Here is a 23696-nt window from a genome sequence, read left to right as displayed (position 1 = left end):
CCCATTTTTTTTTAATAAAAATACATCCTCATCTAACTCGTCCCTCATCTGCCTCAAAAAAGACACAAATAAGTATACCCATTCCTCAATTTTGTTGCAAAAAATTGATCAACAAAATAGAGGGAGGGGTATATTTATTTGTGTCTTGTTTGTGAGTCTGATCAGGTTGGATGAGTTAGATTAGAGTGCGTTTTATTTAAAAAAAAATGAGACATTGAACTTTGATTTGCACTTTTCCGTTAAAGAAAGGATATACGTGAAAAATTTCATAACAACAACAACAAACCTAGTGTATTCCCACCTAGTGAGGTCTGGGGTAAGATGTACGCAGTCCATACCTCATAACAATGAAGGTAAATTTAATTCTAAAGTATAATAACAAGAATAATTTGATTAAAAAATATGACGAAGGATATATTTAACTTGTATTCCAAAATAGAGGGGTAAATTTATCCTTTTACCTAAATTAAATTCTATCCACCCGTTTCTAAAATATCTTCCCATCCTTTCCATACTCCAATTCTCTTAATATCTCCTCTTTGTTGTTCATCATTTTGATGGCAGCTTATAGTGCTGTAATTTCTCTTCTTCAAACTCTTGAGCAAAGAAATACAAAACTCATTATTCAAAATCAAACTGCTAAAGCACTTGAATCTATTCATGCTACTGCTCAATATTTTCATGATGTTCTTGAAGAGGCTAGCTATAACAGAAGGCCAACTTTTGACCCTGAAAAGACCAAATCATTGGAGGAAGTAATAAGAGTTGCTGCTACTGATGCAGAGGATGTTGTTGAGCTGAAGTTTGGTCAGTTCATCAAAGTCTCCAGGTGGACATTTGGAATGTTACCGCATTGGGATTTGCTACCCCTTGTTGAAAAAATGGACACAACAAAGAAACAAGTGATGGAGATTCTTGAAGTATCCGGGGATTTGGGGATTGACACTTCTTTTACAAGTTATGCATTGGTGTCCGATCAGTTGGGAGACGATGTCGTGCACGGACTTGACGATGACTTGGAGATCATAGTTAATAGATTGACAGGACCATCGACGGATTTAGATATTGTTACAATAACAGGCATGGGTGGCATTGGCAAAACAACACTCGCTAAAAAAGCTTATGATCATTTCCCAATCAGGTATCGTTTTGACATTCTTGCTTGGGTTACAGTATCTCAAGAATTTCGAGGTAGAAATGTGTACTTGCAAGCTTTACATTGCATTTCAAAGCAAAAAGATAGTGTAAACGAAAAAGATTATGATAAGATGGATGAGAGTGAGTTAGCTGACTTGTTGCAAAAGAACCTTAAGCGTCGAAGATATCTTGTTGTTGTTGATGATATTTGGAGGACAGATGTTTGGGATCGTATAAGAAGAATATTTCCTAGTGACAACAACGGGAGTCGAATCTTATTGACTACTAGAGAAACTGAGGTAGCGATGTATGCAAGTACTAGTAGCCCTCATGAGATGAACCTTTTGACTTTAGAAAACAGTTGGAAGTTACTTTCTCATAAGGTGTTTGGACCAAAACATGATCATCCTCCTGAATTGGAAGATACTGGAAAGGAAATAGTCAAGAAATGCCAAGGTCTACCCTTAACAATTTCAGTGATTGCGGGACATCTTTGTAAAATGTCCAGGACACTAGAAGGTTGGAAGGATGTTGCCCGAACATTAAGCGAAGTCATTGCTACTCATTCAGATAAATGCTTAGAAGTGGTCGGTTTAAGTTATCACCACTTGCCTAATTGCCTCAAACCTTGTTTTCTTTCTATGGCTGGTTTTCTGGAGGATTTTCAGATTGACACTCGTAGATTGATCCAATTATGGATCGCAGAAGGTTTCATAAAGTCTTCCGAAGGTGGTAAAAGTTTGGAGGAAGTGGCAGCCGATTATTTGGAGGACCTTATTAGCAGGAACTTGATACAGGCTAGAAAAAGGAGATTCAATGGTGAGATAAAAACATGTGGAATACATGATCTACTGCGTGAGTTTTGTTTGATAGAAGCTGAAATGACAAAGCATATGCATGTTGAAAGAACTTACCCAACTCTTCAAACACAAAAGCATAATGTTCGTCGCTTCAGTTTTCAAGCCTTATCTTATTCAGTTGATGATTGCTGTAAGCTATTACCACCTGTTACCAAATCTATCTACTTATTTTCTCTTTTGAATCTACCTTATAGACCCCGTATTAAGCTTGAGATATTGCCCATCTATCGTCGTAATCCTGTAATACATGATTTTTTCTCTCGTTTCAACCTTCTCAGGGTATTGGCTATACTCAATACAAATGTAATGTTCAGATCATTTCCACTTGTGATTACAAAGTTGTTTCACTTGAGATACCTCCAAATTCAATTTGATGGAGATATTCCTAAATCGATCTCAGAACTTCAGAAGTTGCAATTTCTAATTTGTAGTGGTTATCCTGAGAATGTAACTTTACCTGAGAAGATATGGATGATGAAGAACTTCAAGTGTATAAGCCTGGCTAGGAGAGCCACTTATTTACCGAGTCCTAGAAGAGAAAGTATTCTAAATAAGCATCTCGTGACATGGATGCCAAATCTTGAGGGATTTTTCGGTCTTTCCTACGCCAGTTGTACAAATGAAGTGTTTTCTGGCATTCCCAATCTTAAGAGATTGATCATTCGTGTACCTTTTAGCCTAGGAAACCGAATTCCCTATCGGCCCATGGATATGTCTAGCTTGGGGAAGCTCGAAGCATTCAAGTTTTACGGGCTACATTCTTTGGAAAACCCCATCAAGAGTTTTGTTTTTCCAACATCACTTAGGAGATTGTCTTTAACTTGGCTTAAAAATTTTATTTGGGAAGACATATCATCAACTGTTATCATGTTGCCACATCTTGAAGAGCTCAAACTTAAACGTTGTCGAGCCTGGTATGGTGAATGGAGATTCAGCGATAAAGACAAATTCAGAAGCTTGAAGTTGCTGTTACTGAGAAGCGTAAATCTTAGACATTTGGAAGCTAGCAGTGATAACTTCCCAAATCTAAAACATCTTGTCCTGAAGGAATGCAACATACTGGAAGAAATTCCGATTGATTTTGGGGAAATTTGTACTTTGGAATCAATTGAGTTACACGATTGCAGCGCTACTGCTGAGGATTCTGCAAGAGAGATTGAACAAGAACAAGAGGACATGGGTAATAGTTCCCTTAAGGTCTACATCCATCAGAGGCGGAACCAGCCTAGTCATAGGGGGTTAGTCCGAACCCCTTCGATGGAAAATTATACTATTAATACATGATTAAAATGATTTTTTATGTATATATTGTAGATGTTGAAGCCCCTTTGGTGAGTTTTTCTTCAGATTTTGAACGCCTCAGCATAAATCCTGTATCGGCCTCTGATATCCATGATAGTCGCAGTGAGTTTCAAATCTCTCTAACAAGTTTCTTTGATTCTTCACACTATTAATTTAGAGGACATGACTTCTAATTTTCGTCTTGCATTTGCAGGGAATTGAAGCTTATTTTGAGGGACCATCTAATGCTACCGTAGAAATGCATATATTTTGAAAAGTAAATGTTCTGATTGTTTGTTAAATTCATGTTTAATATATGTCTTGCCTATTTTTGATTTTGTATTTTGTAAACAGTAACTATTGGGTACTATAATATCTATTTTGTGTTATGTGATAGTAACAGTAAGTAATCTAGCTTCTGATAAGAATGTCAGTGAGTAGAGGCAAAGTGTATAATACCCATGGTGTCTAGGAGCATGATAAGTAGACGATGAATGAGATTCTTTTACATTTTGTGAACTTTGACTTGTTTTTTAATCGTGTACTATTGATGTAGAAACTTATTGCAGTTATACATTAAGATATAAAGTTTCAAAGAAGAATCAATCATTTTCTCATCGGCTTGATTCTGTTCCTGTGAGAAAAAGTTGATGCAAATGTTGGCTAAGTATTTCCGTCTCTTAATGTTGGTTTCTCGCTATTGTTGTATTATGAACCTGTAACTGTCAAGATATATCAAAATGGCTGCTAAAGATAAGGTACTATATCATAATAAAGAACTCAAATGTTGGTTTCAGTGAGCTTTCTACCCTTCGGTATGATATTATATATCATCTGATTCTACACCAAAGTCTACTCCTTAGCCAGTTCTCTTATAGAGGTAGAGGTGGAGCTACAATCATCGAAGGGTTGGTCAGTTGAACACCCTTCACCTGAAAATTATGAACTACACATAATTTTATTACACACGATGATACAAATATTATAAATCTGTGATGTTGGGTGAATTTATGCATTCTAGCACTACTATTCTAGCTTATTTAGCCTTGTTTTGAGGATGATTATTATGCTATATGTGTTCATAATGATATAAATGAGCAATTATGTGTCCGAGTATGTGTTCACAATGTTTAATGGTGTTTCCACACAAGTTTTGATTCAATTCGACCATTTAGAGTTCAACCGAGAAAACTAGTGTGACTGGCTTGAGCTAGGTGTTTTTCTAGTCTATTGTGTTGAGTTCTAATGTGTTTTAATGAGTTACTAAGGTTTTTATTATGTGTTTATATGTGAAACAACTTAGTGATAATGTTCAAGGGTCAATTGGATCAAGAAAAGAGTGAAAACAATGAGCTCTCAATGTTAATTTAGCCTATGCTTAGCTTGTGTTTCTAGTTCATCGGTGAGGATGTTGTGTTGTTTTGAGCTCTTAATTGATGTGTTTAATGATTTAGGATGCTTGGTGAATGGATTATGATGATATATTAAGGATATACAAGCTTCAAATCAAGTGGAAACAACTCAAGAAGGCTCGGAATGCTCAACAAAAGCACAAGACGCAAGTTGGACCCCTGAAAAGTATTGGGCGAGTGTAGACTGTACAGGTGGCCAATGGAGAAGTTCAAAATACCACTGGATTCAGAAGAGGCCCAAGTGTTTGGAAATATGGCGCGTGTAGCTTAATTTGGAGTTTAAGGAGGCCTCGCGATGCGTTGAAATCGCAAATAGCTACTGGAATTTGACAGATTTTTTGACAATTGTGAATTTGCATGTCTCTGCGTCGCGCCGATGCCCAAGATCGGGATAATTTTGCCCAGCTGAAGTAAAATAGCGTGGAAACCCAATTCAAGTCGGTTTATGACTTGTATACTATAAGTATAAGGTCCCAAACTCCGTTTTAATCATCTTGGGAACTCTTGGAAACCCTAGATCAACTTGGAACATCATTGGAGGATACCACAACTTCTTTTTAGGTTTTATCATTCTTTAATTTAATTTTTTGGGAAAAGACTCAAATATGCCACTGAACTATAAAAAATAACTCAATTATGCCATTCGTTAAAAGTTGGGCTCATTCATGCCATCATCGTAACAAAACTGGCCCATCCATGCCATTACTTTTAACAGTCGGTTTTTAGAAAATAGCTTTGCCACGTGGCAACATATTTGAGGTCCACGTCATTTTTTTTATCCATTAAAAAGAATCCACCTAAATTTTTGATCCATTAAAAATTAGTTTGATCTATGACGATTAGGTTAATAGTAGAGTCAAAATTTTCATTAAGAGATTTTAAAATAACATAAAAATATATATGAAGAAATTAATGAACACACACACACACACACACATATATATATATATATATAAAATATACATTAATTTATTTTATACTCCCACACAAATATATACTCCCATGTTACCTGACTTATCAAAAATACATTGGATTTACTTTTGTTTTTATATATGCCAACTGGAATTAGATTATATTATACAAATTCCATGTCATCTTCATTTTATTCTTTCTTCTTAGATATTTTATTTCATTAAAGAGAAAAGAACAATAAATTTTGGAATTAATCAATTCATTGAATTAAGTATATAATGAAATGATAAAGACTATACATACATAATACTTGTGAGTTGTAACTTGCATGCATGACTTATATATTATTTTTATTCAATTTCTAATTAAGATTGGAGCACTTAAACTTAATTATATAAGGATATAAAACTATGACGTCTCACCAATTTTTATGTGGCTATATCATTAAATCAAATTGTAATTTAAGAAAAACATAATTATAATTTAGACAAATATTCTACCTCCAATGATTAATGTTGATTGTCAAATAATTATCTTAATATATGATTGTGTCAAAACATTAAACGACATATTAAAAAAGATGAAAGGGACCAGTATAATGAGTGTTTGAGAGAACAATGTCCCACATGAAAAGTAAAAAAGAAATGAAATCATTTATAAAATATCGGATATTTAAGGTCTCTTGAAAAATCTACCGCCATGTGGCAAAATCGTTTTCTAAAAACCGGCTGTTAAAAGTAATGGCATGTATGAGCAAGTTTTGTAACGACGATGGCATGAATGAGCCCAACTTTTAACGGATGACATAAATGAGCCATTTCAGATAGTTCAATGGCATATTTGACCCTTTTCCCTAATTTTTTTTTATAGTTTGTATCATCATTCCGAGGGATTGGATGATGAATATTTCCATTAAAGGCTAAAACCCACTTTCCGGGATTGAGGCCAAGAACATGAATACTTTTTAATATTCTTTATTGTAGTTTAGTTTTGGATTATCATTTGGGTTGTTCTTAGTTTCTTGAGCCTACTATTTTAATGATTAGCTACCATTAGAATAACTTTATATTTTTATTTGAATCTGGGAGGAGAATCATAAGATAGAATGAAGAAATTAGGGAACAAGATTCTTATTCTTTTATGAAATAAGGAATTTGAATTAGCCTCTAGGATAGGGATATACCTAGAAGTCTTGTTTGATTCAATTGGAAGAAGATAACTTCATAGATTTAGATGAATTTTTGTATCTCTACGGGAGTTGTAGGTACAACGTTCACTAGATAGAAGATTTGAGGTCGGGAGACTAAAATCGTAGCATAAACCTTGCGAATCAACAATTCGATAATCAATTAGACTACGATAGGAATAGAGATTTGTAAGATTGTTCGAAATGCCTCAACTCTGGGCTTTACCCCATTGATTGTCCAAGATTTTATTTTATGCATTAGTTTAGATTAGTTTTAATTTACAAAATTACAACTTTATTTGTTACTCTCCTTAATTGGTTAAACAAGAAGTAGATACGCGGCGAACGCAAGTCCCTGAGAGATCAATACTTGGGCTTCCTTGAAGCCACTATATTACTTGATAAGACCACGTACACTTGCGTGTGCGCTTGCGCTCTGTCAAGTTTTTGGCGCCGTTGCCGGGGACTTGTAATTAGGCAACTATCTTAATTTTAGTTTTTCTATATTGAGTTGTTAATAGTTTTTTTTTTGTTTCTTTTTATTTTTTATTTATTCCTATTTTTTTCACACTCTTCTTGAGATTCCATTCTTGGATAGATGATTTTCGAGGGATGATGATTCTTGTCATTTTTGTGGAGGACCCCACCATGAGGTTTTTTGTCCAGATTCCAAGCATTTGGAAGGGACCTTTTGTGTTTCCAACCTTTGGAGCAACCCATAAGTTGGTGTGTGATTTGTTACAGTCTGTATCACTCTGCAGATATGTATACTTTTAATCCTGATTCAGTCATATTTGCGAAGACAACTACGGAGGTTAAGGAGATACCACCACCACCACAAGAATCGCAGCCGCTCGACTGTCATCTTTCTTTTGAGACTGAATATAATGACCCTTACGGCCATTTTCCTGTATTTTCATATAATTTTAGTACTAACTAAATATATCGTGGCTTATTTAATTTAATTTGGCATTTGATAGAAATATAATTTAGTACCCTTATAGAATATTTTTGATATTGATAAACTTCTTTAAGTCATGATATATTTATATTATTTTATAATAAATTTTTTTATGATTTATTAATATTTTATGTGGAGATAGTAAATTTAAAATATTAAAATATTATTTGGTTACTATTTAGGGAGTTTGACTCTTTAGTAGTAGATCGGGTATATAGATCTTGTTTGGTTACTATTCGGGAGTTTGATACTCATATTGACCTTATTGTCCTAGATATGGTAGATTTTGACGTGATTCTAGGCATGAATTGGTTGTCTCCTTACTGTGCGGTCTTGGATTATTTTGCTAAGACCATTACCTTAGCTTTTCCTGGCATACCCCCAGTTGTGTGGCAGGGTTCTGTTAGCCGCGCACCGACGGAGATTATTTCATACATTCGGGCTAGGAGACTGATATCGAGGGGTTGTGAGTATTTTCTTGCATATATCCGGGATGTTAGTATTGAGAGTTCCCCACTTGACTCCGTCCCTGTTGTTTGCAAGTTTTTTGATGTATTTTCGACCTATCTACCTGGCCTTTCTCCTGAGCGTGATGTAGAGTTTATTATTGACCTCGAGCTTGGCACCCAACCTATTTCTATTGCTCCGTATCATATGGATCCTGCTGATTTGAAGGAGCTGAATAGTCAGCTTCAGGATCTTCTGGTTAAGGGATTTATCAGACCGAGTGTATATCTTTGAGGTGCTCCAGTTTCGTTTTTGAAGAAGAAAGATGGCTCCTTGCGTATGTGTATCGACTACAGGCAGTTGAATAAAGTTACTGTGAAGAATAAGTATCCTATGCCTTGGATCGATGATTTATTTGATCAGCTTCAGGGTGCGGTGGTGTTTTCTAAGATTGATTTGAGGTCCGGTTACCATCAGTGAGTTAGGGCTGCGAACATCCCTAAGACAGCCTTCAGGACTCGTTATGGTCATTATGAGTTCCTGGTGATGTCTTTTGGGTTGACTAATGCTCCAGCATCTTTTATGGATCTGGTGAATCGCGTGTTTAGGCCATATTTGGACTCTTTCATGATAGTATTTATTGATGACATTCTATTTTATTCAAGGAGTAAGGAGGAGCACAAATAGCATTTGAGGACTATACTTCGCACTTTGAGAGACCACAGGTTTTATGTCAAGTTCTCAAAATATGAGTTTTGGCTTGAGTCTGTAGCTTTCTTGGGGCACGTAGTGTCCAAGTATGGTATTATGGTAGACCCAGCCAAGATTGAGGCTATTCGCAGTTGGGCTAGGCCTACGTCACCTTTTGAGGTTCGTAGTTTTATTGGGTTGGCAGGTTACTACAGGCGGTTCATCGATGGCTTTTCTTCTATTGCAGCCCCTATGACTAGATTGACCAGGAAGGAGGTTCTGTTTTAGTGGTCTGCGAGTTGTGAGGTGAGCTTTATGAAGCTCAAGAATTTGCTTACTTCAGCTCCTATTCTGACTCTTTCTATTGAGGGTGAGGGTTTTACTATTTATTGCGATGCATCTGGTGTTGGGTTGGGGTGTGTTCTGATGCAACGTGGGCGTGTTATTGCATATGCATCAAGGCAGTTGAAGGTGCATGAGCGCAATTACCCCACCCATGACTTAGAGTTGGCAGCGGTAGTATTTTCGCTTAGGTTTTGGAGGCATTATTTGTATGGGGTCCACTGTGAGATATTTTCTGATCACCGCAGTCTTCAGTATATTATGACCCAGAAATAGATTAATTCGAGACAGTGCAGGTGGATTGAGTTGCTGAAAGAGTATGATATCTCTATTCTCTACCATTCGGGCAAGACGAATATGGTAGCGGATGCCTTGAGTCGGAAGTCAGTAAGCATGGGTAGCTTAGCTTTCATTTCAAGTTCTCAGCGGCTGTTGGCTTTGGACATGCAATCCTTAGCTAACATGATGGTTCATTTGGATATTTCTGATCCTCAAAGAATCATTGCTAGTGTTGAGGCCAGATCCACCTTGTTGGAGTAGATCCAGAGTCGTCAGTTCGAGGATGACAGGCTTTGCAGCTTTCGAGAGCAGGTGTTGAGGGGTGAGTCTCAGTGGGCTACCCTAGATTCTGAGGGTGTCTTGAGGTTTGACGATCGTATTTGTGTTCCAAAGGTTGGAGATTTGATCCAGTTGATTCTTCGTAAGGCTCATAGCTCCAGATACTCTATTCACCCCGGGATAGCTAAGATGTATAGGGATTTGAGGCAGCATTATTGGTGGAGTGGTATGTTAAGAGGTATAGCAGGGTTTGTTGCTTGATGTCTTTGTTATCAGCAAGTAAAGGTTGAGCATCTGAGATCTGGTGGATTGCTTTAGCAGCTACCCATTCCCAAGTGGAAATGGGAGCGAGTTACTATGGATTTCGTAGGTGGATTGCCTCGTACATCGTGTGCTTGCGATAGCATTTGGGTCATCGTGGATCGATTGACCAAGTCTGCACATTTTATCCCCATTCAATTTTCCTACAGTGCCGAGAGGTTAGCTCGTGTTTACATTCAGGAAGTGGTTTGCCTACATGGGGTCCCTGTGTCCATTATTTCCGACCGAGGCTCTCAGTTTACTTCTATCTTTTGGAGGGCATTTCAGGAGGAGTTGGGGACCCAGGTTAACCTTAGTACAACCTTTCATCCCCAGACTGATGGGCAGTCAGAGCGGACTATCCAGGTTCTAGAGGATATGCTCTGCGCTTGTGTGTTAGATTTTGGAGGTCAGTGGGACCAGTTTCTACCTTTGGCAGAGTTTTCTTATAATAACAGCTTTCACTCGAGTATTTAGATGGCCCCGTTTGAGGCACTATATGGTAGGAGATGTCGATCTCCTGTTGGTTGGTTTGAGACTTCTGAGGCTAGACCTCGTGGCACATATTTGCTTCGTGATTCGTTGGATCATGTTTGAGTGATTCAGGATAGGCTACGAGCAGCTCAGAGCAGACAGAGGAGTTATGCTGATCGAAAATGTCGTCCATTGAGTTTCAGAGTTGGTGATAGGGTCTTCCTGCGAGTATCACCCATGAAGGGTGTGATGAGGTTCGGGAGGAGGGGAAAGCTTAGCCCTAGATATATTGGACCTTTTGAGATCCTACAGAGAGTTGGGGAGGTAGCTTATGTGTTGGCATTGCCACCTGCCTTCTCAGCCATTCACCCGGTGTTTCATGTATCTATGTTGCGGCAATATATTCCAGATGAGTCACACATACTTCAGTGGGACTCGGTTCAGTTGGACAAGGGGTTGGCGTTTGTAGAGAAACCAGCGTCTATTTTGGCGAGGGATATCAGGCGGTTGCACTCCAGGGACATTCCGTTAGTTAAGATTCAGTGGCATCACCGTCCAGTTGAGGAGGCTACTTGGGAGATCGAGCGTGTTATGCGCGCCTAGTATCCCTACTTGTTTGAGCCTTCAGCTATGGCCTTATCTTTTACTTTCGCGGACGAAAGTCCAGTTAGTAGTGGATGTTGTAGTGACCCTTACGGCCTTTTTCCTGTATTTTCATATAATTTTAGTACTAACTTAATGTATCGTGGATTATTTAATTTAATTTGGCATTTGGTAGAAATATAATTTAGTACCCTTATAGAATATTTTCGATATTGATAAAATTGTTTAAGTCATGATATATTTATATTATTTTATAATAATTATTTTTGTGATTTATTAATATTTTATGCGGACATAGTAAATTTAAAATAGTAAAATATTATTATTATAATATAGATTTTGTTAAAAATAATTTTCTATTAATTATGATATATTCAAAGTATTATAATTATTTTTATCATGAATTTATGCGATACCCGAATATCTATGCAGTGTAGAAAAACTATTTGATGTGGCAATACCACCACACACGTGGGAAATGATGAACCACATGTTGCTACCACTTGTCCAAAACTTAGACCAAATATATCTTATGTACTATATATGGTCTATTGACTTTTAGAAGTAGAAAAAAGGAAGAGTGAACTTCTGAGGGTATACATATACACGTCTATATCTCTATATTGGCCTTTCTCAGTTTGCTTCTGTTTTTTTTCATCCTTCTTTAGAAAATCAATTAAAGTTCTTGGCAAGTCTTATAAAATTTCATAGAAGTTAATTATTCGAATCCATTATTCAAGCTCGGGTTCTACTAGTATTATTCGGAGGCTTCGCGGACAGATGTTCTAGATTTGGCGTACAGGTAGGCTAGGTTTACCTACTTTTAGATTGAGCTTATATACCGAAATTGTGAACTATTATACTAGCTTTGAATAAATACTTGTAGATGCATATTATTTGATTTATATAAACTGTCTTATTTATTCGTATTAGGGTCCCGTTCTAGTAAATATTGAAAAATTATCTTTTAGCATAATATAGCATCTATTACTTTAGAACGTGAAGCTAAATTGCAAAACCGTGAATTTATCCCTTTTTAATTAAGATTAATGAATGATTATTTAGACATTTTACATTGTTATGATATGGATTTTAATATTATTGGTGGGTTATGGCTACTATAAGTTCCGGTTTGAGTCCGGCAATTGATTATTATGATTATTATGAGTTTCGGTTCGAGTCCGTCAATTGATTATTATGATTATTATGAGTTCCGATTCGAGTCCGACAATTGATTATTATGATACTATGAGCTTCGGTTCGAGTCCGGCATCTGATTATTTATGTTTACTTTCACCACTTGTGTGTCCCACCGGCTTATGGGGGTACGGTTGGGTTAATTGTCTTCTTCAGTGTGCCTAGCGGGCTTATCAGGGCTCAGTTAGGTTATGTTTGATTTATTTGTTATTACTGCATCATTATTTTTTCTGTATTGCACAAGTTTATTCCTTTACAGCTGTTGGATAGCTTGGTAGTTGTTTACCTTTCCATCCCTATTTACTAATAACTCAGATTACGTCCTTACATTGTAGTTACACCTTTCTGTATTAAGATCAGTCGGCCGATGATGCCTACTGAGTACCCATTGTTTTTGATACTTATACTACACTTCTGCATCTTTTTCCTGATGCAGATCCAGGTACTAGCAGTCGACGTTGATGTGGTTCCTACCTTACAGTGCTGGTTTAGAGCGGGGTGAGCTTACTGTCGTTCGAGGCTGATCCTCCTCTATCTACTCTAGTTAGTCTTTTTCACTCGAGACTACTTGTGTACATTTTAGATTTTTGTCTAGTACTCTGGGTACCTGTTAGTAGTGACTCTAGTACTGACCTTATCAGGTCTTGGGAGAGATTTATTTGTATAGCTGGTCCTTTTTCCTCCTCTCATTTTGATATAATACATATGCTTTCTTCTTAGTTTTCACTTATTATTGAGGTTGTTTAATCATACGTGATGTTTTATTTTGTCTCTGCCTAATAGCCCATTACATATCATTCCAGGCTATGGTTTGGCTTGCCTACTGGTGGGATAAGGTAGGCGTCATCACGATTTGAGTAATCAGGTCGTGACACTGAAATTGAAAAGGTGAATAAGAGTGAGAGTGTTGAGGATAGTATAAATTTTGAAGTAGGATTTGTTGGGCCGCACTCCAAGCACTTTTCTACATTATGTTTAGATGATATCTTGTCTGTGGAATCATTTAAAATTGTGGAAGAGTGTGAAGATGAGGAACAAGAATCCTATATTCTTGATTTTACATCGGATAAGCTATATAAAAACACACCTCACCTCAAGGACGAGTTGTTTATCATACATCATCCATTACTCGGTTCATTAATCTCTGTACCACCTCCATATGATCGAGGTAAAAAGATGGATGCGATGTTGGGAGTGAAATTCATATCCTCAAGGTGGAGAAAAAAGTTGATTAGGTCATGCCTCGACACTAAATTAGGTGCTTCTTGGGAGGCAACCCAAGGTAAGTAGGTTTTATTTTCAGTTTTTTTTAGTTTTTATTTCACGTAGTTTTTGTTTTTGGTTGAGTCACAGGTTAATGGGAAGTCTGAGTACCATAAACTTGAACTTGAAGCATGGCAAAGAATGAGTGTGGGTCCCATGGATCTCCTTTATGTGAAGGTGCTACTAGCTAGGCCTAGAGGCCTCAAGGAGTATTTCTATTTCTTACTTTTAAATTCACTTTGGGGACAAAGTAGATTTTTAAGTGTGGGGTGGGGAAATTCTCAAATTTTGACTCAATTTTTTTTAAAAAAATTAGGTTAGGAATAAGTGAGATATTTTTGTTAGTGCTATTTTTGATTATCTGATGCAAGTGGGTTTGTTGGTAAAAGAATGTGATTTTGGAGAATTACTACTTTTTAGACTCTTAGGCTCATGTTTGTGACTCTTGTACTTGTGGCTTAAATTTAAATTCATGCTATTGTTTGGTTGGGAGTCTATGATGATCCTATTGAGTTAAGCATGTGCCATGTGTGTGTGAGATTTTTGTATATTTCTTGTTGCATGTGATGTCTAGAACTTGCCCGGTGTGTGTGTGAAGTGAAATAAAGAACGTGAGTTTAGGAGATGATATAGAAATTTCTTTGATATCCTTGTTTTATACCATCTTTTTACCTACCCTTATGCATTATTCTAGTTAAACCTCATTGAGCCTTTAGCCTTTTCTTTGGTATCCTCATAAGTTGCCTAATCCCTTCTTTGATAGACCATAATTTGATCCAAAAGGCTTCTAAGTGCTTTAATTGAAAAAATAAATAAATTTGAGAAAGGAGTTTGAGAAATTGAAGAACGAAAAGTTGAAATGATGCCCCAAGGTAATAGTTATTAGTGTATAATTGATGTGTGGTAGATGGTTGTGATATAATTTATGCTAAAAATATTGCCATGATTGTAAAAAAGAGAAAAATTGATTCTTGTGGTAGTAAACTATGTGTCCACCAAGTATTTGTGAAAATGCTTAAAAGAGATGGGGCAAAAATAAAAGACATGGGTAGACAAAAGTTGTATAATTTGGTTGTTGGAGATTGGTTTTAAATGTATAATCTAGTGTATTAAAGCGCTTAGAGAGGTTAGTCACTATTCTTGGCCAAAATAGTTTCTACCCGTCCTTTTACCTACATTACAACCCAAAAAAGTCCTAATTGATCCTAAGCTTTACATTCGACTATTAGTGGAACACTACACTAAGGGCAAGCCTATGGCTCATTATGTGTAACTTGTGAATTCTTTGTGAGAGTGAGCGTAATTTCATTCTTGTACCCATTACGATATAAATTGCATTATTATGAGAGGTTATGAGTAACTCTATTGTTGTGAGGGGAACATGTTTGATGAATATGGGTGATTTATATGATGTCCTTGATTGAGCAATAAGCATGAGTTTGCCAACTAGGTGAGCCAATTCTTGAGGCTAGGTTGTTTTGGAGTAGTGTTCATGAGCTTTCAATTGTGTATAACATGCTTAGTGTTGTAAACTTGCATTCGTGTAGTCATTGTAGTTCTAGCTTGAGTGTCTTGCATATAGTAGAAGTGTGGATTCTCTTCAGCTCATGGTGTTTATAGTTAATAATTGTTCGAGGACGAACAAGGCTTTAAGTATGGGGTGGTGATGTTGGGTGAATTTATGCATTCTAGCACTACTATTCTAGCTTATTTAGCCTTGTTTTGAGGATGATTATTATGCTATATGTGTTCATATTGATATAAATGAGCAATTATGTGTCCAAGTATGTGTTCAGAATGTTTAATGGTGTTTCCACACAAATTTTGATTCAATTCGACCATTTAGAGTTCAACCGAGAAAACTAGTGTGACTAGCTTGAGCTAGGTGTTTTTCTAGTCTATTGTGTTGAGTTATAATATATTTTAATGAGTTACTAAGGTTGTTATTATGTGTTTATATGTGAAACAACTTAGTTATAATGTTCAAGGGTCAATTGGATCAAGAAAAGAGTGAAAACAATGAGTTAAAGCTCAATGTAAATTTAGCCTATGCTTAGCTCGTGTTTCTAGTTCATTGGTGAGGATGTTATGTTGTTTTGAGATTTTAATTGATGTGTCTAATGATTTAGGATGCTTGGTGAATGGATGATGATGATATATTAAGGATATACAAGCTTCAAATCAAGTGAAAACAACTCAAGAAGGCTCGGAATGCTCAACAAAAGCACAAAACATAAGATGGACCCCTGAAAAGTATTGGGCAAGTGTTTCCGGCTATTGTTAGTTTAATCGGATGGGTGTATGGATATTTAGGTTAGTCCAATGGACACACACCACTGTCTCTTCTGAGCTGCTTTAGAATCAGGTGCGCTTCATTTTGAAGGTTCATTGTCTTTTAATATATCTTGAACTCCAACAGATGGTTTGCAACTTACACTAGGACACACGCGATGAATTTCTCCCCTTTTTTCTATTTTAAATATGATACAAAGGAGAATTACTGTAACACTATTGTATCAGAGGTGTGCATTTCGGCTTGGCAAGCATAATAAATTGGCTTTCCCAAGTTCATCTCAAGAGGTATGTTCTGTATCATGTGATAGAGATTTACCTGTTGAACTAGCTACCGGGTTGAGTTAGACCCAAGGTCCATTTCTTATCATGTTTCGTAGTCGAACCCTTCTCAATTCATCGTTTACCTGATGTTTGGCTCCCATCATATATTATCCACACTTCAAATGTCTGATCCTGGATATGCTGGGGTGTTGAGTTTCACATTGGCCGTGGAAGGAGAAATTAGACTCTTTATATGGTTTTGGCCATCCTCACCTTTTCATTACCTATAAATCATGAATAAAGTTCAAAAATGTGGATACTATTCGGGTAAAAATATCCTATACACGTGGGCGATCATGGCACATGGAAAGTAAGTCAAGAGGCACAAGATACACCAAACTTCAATTATGTCGTATACATCGAGCGGAATATACCGGTTCAAATGAACAAATACATCCCAGAGGGAAGGTCAATGAGCCCTCACTAGCCGTTATGTAACCGACACGTGGATAACACCGGGCATTATCTCTTTATTATTAATGGATCCGACTCCTCTCCATTTTTACACTCTCCATTTTCTCCAAGTCCCCATTCTGACTAATGACACATGGCCTAATTAAATTAGATGGCTAAGATTTAATTTATTCCAAAACTAAACCCCTAACCATAGTTAATCTCTATTATATTAAAAGCGTGAAGGGCTTTATAAATCACGTTTGAACTTTTTATCCTTCATTAAAAGTCTTCTCTTTAGAAAAAATCATCTTTTCACATATTCTATTTAAATTACAAATCCAATAAATCAATATAAATTTGTCCGACAGTACAAATGCACAATCAATATCCTATTCTAACTAAATTTGAACAAACAAAAATAAAAATCCTATACAAAACCAATAAATCAATATGTATTCCTAAATTAGCGTGTAAAAAAGAAAAAAAGGTGTCCTAAGGAAAAACCTCAAAGTGGGAAAAAATAGTGAATTTTTTTTTTTTTTTTTAAAATGTGTATTAGCGTATTAGATACAAAATCCTTTGAAGAGTATAATTTGTGTGATGGTAATTTAAATAATTTAATTTTTCTTTTATGTACACAAAAATCAAAATCCTATTCTAACTAAATTAAAACATACACATTCTTATTCAACCCAGAAAAAAACTAATTTTATCTATAATCTATATCTATAATATATTAGAAAAATACTCCTGAAATAGGATAGAAAAATACTCATAAAATACAACTCTATTAAGAAATACTTCTATAAATATTGAGATGCACGCTAAACTAGAGAAGAAATAGGTTTCCTTATAGAAAAAATATGATTGATGCTCATCTAACTTGATTCGGTTGCATGCCTAGATTGATGGATGCTTAATTTTCTAACCATCAACTTCTTCACTGCTTTTGTCAACATAATAGAATTCAACGTCTGTGTATATATATATATCTTCTTTGTTTTCATTCAAGTTATTCTTCAGTGTCAAAATTTTCACTCAGACAAGAATTATTTTCATCAAAATTGAAGCTTTATGATCATCACTGTATTATTTTGTTGTAGTTTATAGGATGAATTTAGAGGAACTTTTTTGGGTAAAGGTTACGTTTAATTATATTGTTTTTATATCTCTATTTTGAGAATTTTTTTTGTGTAAAGGTAAAGTTTAGTTGTATCATTTTGATATCTCTATTATCGTATTATTTTGTTATAGTTTACAGGTAGTAGATGAGTGTCGATCACTTCGACAATTTTTTTTGGTAAAGGTTAGGCTTAAGTAAATAAATTCTCCAAAAGACATTGAGCTTAATTATTGTATTTATCTTTATTATTTAAACAAATATCCTATTTAGTGTAACGTTTGAATTCAATAAAGCGAGATATAAGCGCGAAACGCGTACACCTAAACTAGTATAATAAATATATTATATCAACTAAAATAGGCTGCTTATTCAATATTCCCTCCCAATTATTGCTCTGAACTTTCTCTCATAGTTATGGAATTATTCACAGTAGATATAATTATTCGCATGAAATTTTTCTTTCAAGTGGAACCAAATGTCTGCGTGATTCGCTAGTACAATTGAGTAAACTGATATTTACTCAAGTAGTGATAACTCAGTAATGAAATTAAGTACACAATTGTGAAGTTCTTGAAAGACTTCAATGGAGATGAATGTATAAAGGAGAGTAGAAGAGAAAAAGGAGAGTAAATGAGAGAAAGTTGTAATTCATTGATTGAGAGAATAATGTGTGTCACTTACTTTACATCTGTGATGAAGTAATATATATATATATATATATAGGTGTACATAGTTAGTTATAACTAATTCCTAACTCTTAACTAACTTACTTAACTACTATCAAGACCTGACTAATACACATCATGTACTTAATACAACTTAGTTTCTGATTTATCACTTAACACAACCCCTCAAGTTAGGTGTCATAAAGATGTTTGACACTCCTAACTTGGACACAAGATACATATGTTGAGCCTTGAAAAGACCTTTGGTTAGTAGGTCAGCAGGTTGCTTAGTGATTGAAATGTAGTGAGGCTGAATGTGTCCTTTTTGAATCTTTTCCCTGATAAAATGACAGTCAATCTTAATGTGTTTTATTCTTTCGTGAAACACAGGGTTGGCTGCTATTTGCATTGCATATTTGCTGTCACTAAACAACTTAACTGGTAGTTTAATCCTCATGTCTAGCTCATCCAGTAGTCCAAGTAATCAGATAATTTTAGATACAGTAGAGTCCATGCTCCTGTATTCTGCTTCTACAGAACTTCTGGAGATGATAGTCTGTTTCTTTGACTTCCGAGCAATCAATGAGTCACCTAGCTTGACTAAGTATCCAGATATTGATCTTCTGGTTTGTGTACATGCTGCCCAATCAGCATCACAGTAAGTAGTCAATTCTTCAATTAGTTTACTAGATATATACACACCTTGACCTGGCTGGTTCTTCACATATCTTGCTATCCTCAGTGCTGCTTCCATGTGATTTCTTTTTGGTTTTTGTAGGAACTTAGTGTTTGTACACTAAGCAATGCTAGGCCTAGTGATAGTTAGGTATAATAATTTGCCTATCAACCTTTGATAAGGTCTGATATCTGATAGTGCAGGATTCTGCATGTTGTCTTTTTCCTTCTTGAGTTCATCATACTCCTTGCTAGTTAATTTTGTGTTAGGATCCATAGGTGTTAATGCTGGTTTAGCTACTAATAACCCAAGGTCTGATAAGAGTTCTAGCACATACTTTCTCTGATGCATAATGAAACCTTTCTCAGATCTTGCAAACTCTATTCCAAGAAAGTATTTTAACTCTCCCAGGTCTTTCATTTTAAATACTTGTTGCAGTGAATTCTTTGCTTCTTTTATCAGCTGCATGTCTCGACCCGAACCGAGGCACTGTCCGTGATGAGCATTCTAAACCATGAAGGCCTAGACGCCCTTCTGTATCTGGCAGTCATGCACAATATTCATATAATAAAGGAAGATGCGGAAATATAACTTAATACAAAATCATGGTCATACTCTGAACTCAATTTAACGATAAGAAATTTAAAATCCAACAACTCTAGATAATATCTAAACCAGTCTGCAAAACCTCTATTACATGCTAAAATGACAACTGTCTAAATCTGGGACGAGTCCCCTAGTAGATCCAAAATAAAATAAATGACATAGTCTGAAATAAATAGGCCTTATGGAATAAAGAAGGCTCACCACTGCACAGTCTCTTCTCTCTGAAATCTCTACTGCTTAGACAGACCTCTCGATTGAGCCTCAGACCCTGAGAGATAGGGGGTCAATACAGTTGTACTGGTATGCAGAGCAAATCCAAAAGAGAAAATGGTAAAACCCCCCCAATCTTTACCCAAAATTCCAACTACACACTTATACTTTGCGGAGGTCCTATGACCCTCCTGAACTATTTTAAAATAGAATTATTACCCCCCCGAACTATTTTAAAGTGGAATATCTACCCGTCTAAAAGATCATACCCAAATTTTATTTTAATTTGTGGTCTACACGCGCTTCCATGTGTCATTCCACGTAATTCCACATCATATTACTTTTTTTTACTATAAAAAATTAATTCCACATCATGCCACGTCATATGCCATTCAATTCTCCACGGGCTATATGGAATCTGCCATTAACTCGGCAGCCAAGCCCCCTCAAATATAAGTTTTGTGTCTCAAATTGAGCTGGATACATAGTTTTGGAATGCAAGGATTGCTTCTAAGGGTCACACCCTCTGCTGTCAGTGTGTGCCCTCATCCTTGGGTTCACTCGATGTTGAATCCTACTCCCATCTTAATAGACACTGAACTGATTAAACTAAACTGAACTGGACTGAGTTCACTGAGTTCTGTTAACTGATGGAATACTTTAACGGAATCTTCTTCTTCTTCTTTGAAATTCCACGGGCTATATGGAATCTGCCATTAACTCGGCAGCCAAGCCCCCTCAAATGTAAGTTTTGTGTCTCAAATTGAGCTGGCTACATAGTTTTGGAATGCAAGGATTGCTTCTAAGGGTCACACCCTCTGCTGTCAGTGTGTGCCCTCATCCTTGGGTTCACTCGATGTTGAATCCTACTCCCATCTTAATAGACACTGAACTGATTAAACTGAACTGAACTGGACTAAGTTCACTGAGTTCCGTTAACTGATGGAATACTACTGAGATTTGATAAGTGACTGCGATTATTGAGATTACTGAGTAGGACTGGACTGATACAGAATTTACTGAGTTTTCCTGAGTCATGTAACTGATTGAGTTCTACTGAGTTCAAAAATTGAATACTGAACTGAGACTAAGCACAGGGTTTGCTGTATTTCTCCTGAGTTCTGTAACTGACTGAATTCTACTGATCGTGGCATGACTGAGATTATTGTGAAATTGAAACTGGCTTTAGGCACACAGCTAAATACTCGGGTATTAAATACACCTGAGACTCGATAGCATGAATGTAAATAGGACATGACACTACTTGAACACATGACCATAGTCAACAATTCGTAATACAATCATTGAGGGATTTCATGAACACTTGGTTATCATAATCTTATACATGGGTAGGAATGCATTCTAACATATCATAATTTCAAAAATCTAGTATCATGATCATTCCAACAAATCATCACAAGGCATAGCTTTAGCATGGGAGTCTTTTTGAATATGTGGGTAAATCATGAGTTCATCATTTAGATCACAAATGGTCATAATGTACAATTCTTATTCACTTAGGCATTTTAAAAAACACATGGAAGGCATAACATTATTCTACGGCATAAACAACAACTAATACTTCATGGCTATATCATTCACTTCAAATTCTAGGATTTCAATCGACATATTAACATAATATCATGAAAACACATTAAAGATTCCCACTTGGACATTATACAACAATATCAACATGGATATAATTCAACTCATAACATGAAAATTATCATTCAACTTTTAGAAGAGGATTCTTGAACTCCAAGGATGAAAGGGATCCTTGGATGAACACTTTACGTACCTTAGTTGAAAGTTTCTTGAAGATTAACGGTGAAATCTCTTGGATTTGGATCTTCAATAAAAATCCTAAGTCTTGTTCTTGAGAAAATTTGAGAGGAAACAATTTTATTTTACTTAATGAGGGCTGAATTTCATGTTTTAGGGCTATATAAAGGTGGAGAAATGACCCTTTTTCCCTTAAAAGTTCGGGGTTGGATTGCAGAAATTTTTCCCCGTTGGACTATCCAGGGCGGGGCTCTGCCTGGAGTAGGGAACTAACCAGGGCGGTGCCCTTCCTGAAGCGGGGGACTAGCTAGGGCGGTGCCTTGCCTTTAGCCCCAGACTGAGTTGGGTGGCACGGGCTAATTGCCTAGAGCTACTATTTTGGGAACCCAAACATGTCCTTACGCTACTCCAAAAATTCCAAAACACACCCGAGATGTACTATTGACTTCCCCGATCATGAATCAACTTGAAAATTGATAAACGGAGGCAGGGAAGGTCATGAAATAATTCCTCAAAGTTTGGAGGCTTAAAATGAGATTAAGTCTTTAACACTTAGCTAAGTTGGATCCCTTGACAGGCTTTAAGGGGCTAAATTTTGACACAGACTTTTACAGGGTCTTACAATATCTCCCCATTGAGAACATTTGTCCTCGAATGGAACTGACTGAGATGGAGAAATGATAAACTGAAGTACATGCTGAACTTGCACTACTGGAACATGATTTCATGGATGAAATGATTGATAAACGGAATTCATCATACTAAATATGCATATATGATGCATGAATACTGACTTATGAATGCATACTGAGATTACTGATAAGCTGAGTTTTCTCATACTGAACATGCATATCTGATGCATGATTACATGACTAAACTGACACATGAATGCATGACTGAATATGCAATGGTACTTGAACTTGTATCAAGTTTGTAAAGGTAATCTGAACATGGAACTGAGTAAGTTCAAGGAAAAAACTATTACCTTAAACTAAAAATATTGATAATCCTAAGATCATTTACTAAACATGTATGAGTGGGAATATGAGAACATAACTGACACTGGAACGTGATGCTTGAACTGAATATCATGAACTTAATATCATGAACTGAACTGAGCCCCTAGATACATGGCTCATGACTGAAGTTAGAGCTTGAGGGTCCATCTAAGTTAGAGCTTGAGGGTCCATCTACGAGTACCTACTAATCTAAGATAAATTCATTAGGTGAAAAGAGAGTGGAATGTTTATTCTATGAAAGTTTGGGGGATTATAGCATATCTCCCCCTTGCGACACTATGTCCTTCGAAGCATGCTGAATTAGCTGAGATACTGAGGAAAGACTGGAATGATGAATAGGGCACCTATGAACTGAATTGCTACTGAATATTTGGAATCTGTAACTGAGGCATGATATATGAACTGAGTTGAACTCGCAACCACATGGTCGCTCAATATTGGAATAGTTACATTTTTGAGATTTTTGGATCGTGCGGCTAAATGGAAAGGTGGAAACCAAACCATACGAACTTGTCCGCCTGACTGCTAAACTGAATTGTTGGCTTTGCGGAAAACTTAGGCTAAAAATTTATATATAACTGAAGCCTTTCTTTAAAACTCTTTTATAGAGTTTTAGTAGCTTTAGGGTGCAACTAAATCTTGGCGTGGTCTGTATAAGGTAGCTGAATAAGAGAAACATAACCTGACTAAAATTCAGTAGGATGAGTCGAGGCCTGAGAAATATCATTTAAGATGAAATGACTAAGCTTTTTGTACTGCAATTGGGACTACTGAAGAGATTTATTAGGGCTTTGAGCATGAATGCATAAACATACTAACTTATCTGGTTGGCTGAATAACTGATAACTGAGTATTGTGCATATAAGACCAAATTGTACTTAGTCTAAATAATTGAACTGAGAATTTGGAGTTTTATGAATATGAGAAAAAGGGACTGACTGAGTATCATGAGATAACTGAGCATGAAATAGTGAAACCCT

General features: G+C 36.2%; 1 protein-coding gene and 1 pseudogene across 3 annotated transcripts; both read left to right on the top strand.

The window, feature by feature from the left end:
* Window positions 1–481: 481 nt before the first annotated feature.
* Window positions 482–15872, top strand: LOC107870173 (putative late blight resistance protein homolog R1A-3). 3 transcript variants are annotated; one of them, XM_047412434.1, is made up of 3 exons: window positions 482–3401; window positions 3493–3555; window positions 15753–15872. In XM_047412434.1, the coding sequence occupies exon 1, from the start codon at window positions 558–560 to the stop codon at window positions 3279–3281; it is 2724 nt and encodes a 907-aa protein (XP_047268390.1). In that variant the 5' UTR covers window positions 482–557; the 3' UTR covers window positions 3282–3401; window positions 3493–3555; window positions 15753–15872. The 3 variants fall into 3 exon arrangements, with proteins under 3 accessions (XP_047268390.1, XP_016572091.1, XP_047268391.1); XM_016716605.2 differs by lacking the exon at window positions 15753–15872 and adding an exon at window positions 4733–5255; XM_047412435.1 differs by lacking the exon at window positions 15753–15872 and having other exon boundaries at window positions 482–3235; window positions 3312–3401; window positions 3493–3797.
* On the top strand, window positions 9586–19223 carry LOC124898866 (annotated as a pseudogene).
* The last annotated feature ends 4473 nt before the right edge of the window (window positions 19224–23696 follow it).

This window comes from Capsicum annuum, chromosome 5 (assembly GCF_002878395.1).
Source record: "Capsicum annuum cultivar UCD-10X-F1 chromosome 5, UCD10Xv1.1, whole genome shotgun sequence".
Classification (NCBI taxonomy): Eukaryota; Viridiplantae; Streptophyta; class Magnoliopsida; order Solanales; family Solanaceae; genus Capsicum; species Capsicum annuum.
This window is presented reverse-complemented; position numbering and strand designations above follow the sequence as displayed.

Coding starts and splice junctions, on each gene's coding strand:
- LOC107870173 (XM_047412434.1), top strand. CDS start 558: ATGGCAGCTTATAGTGCTGTAATTTCTCTTCTTCAAACTCTTGAGCAA.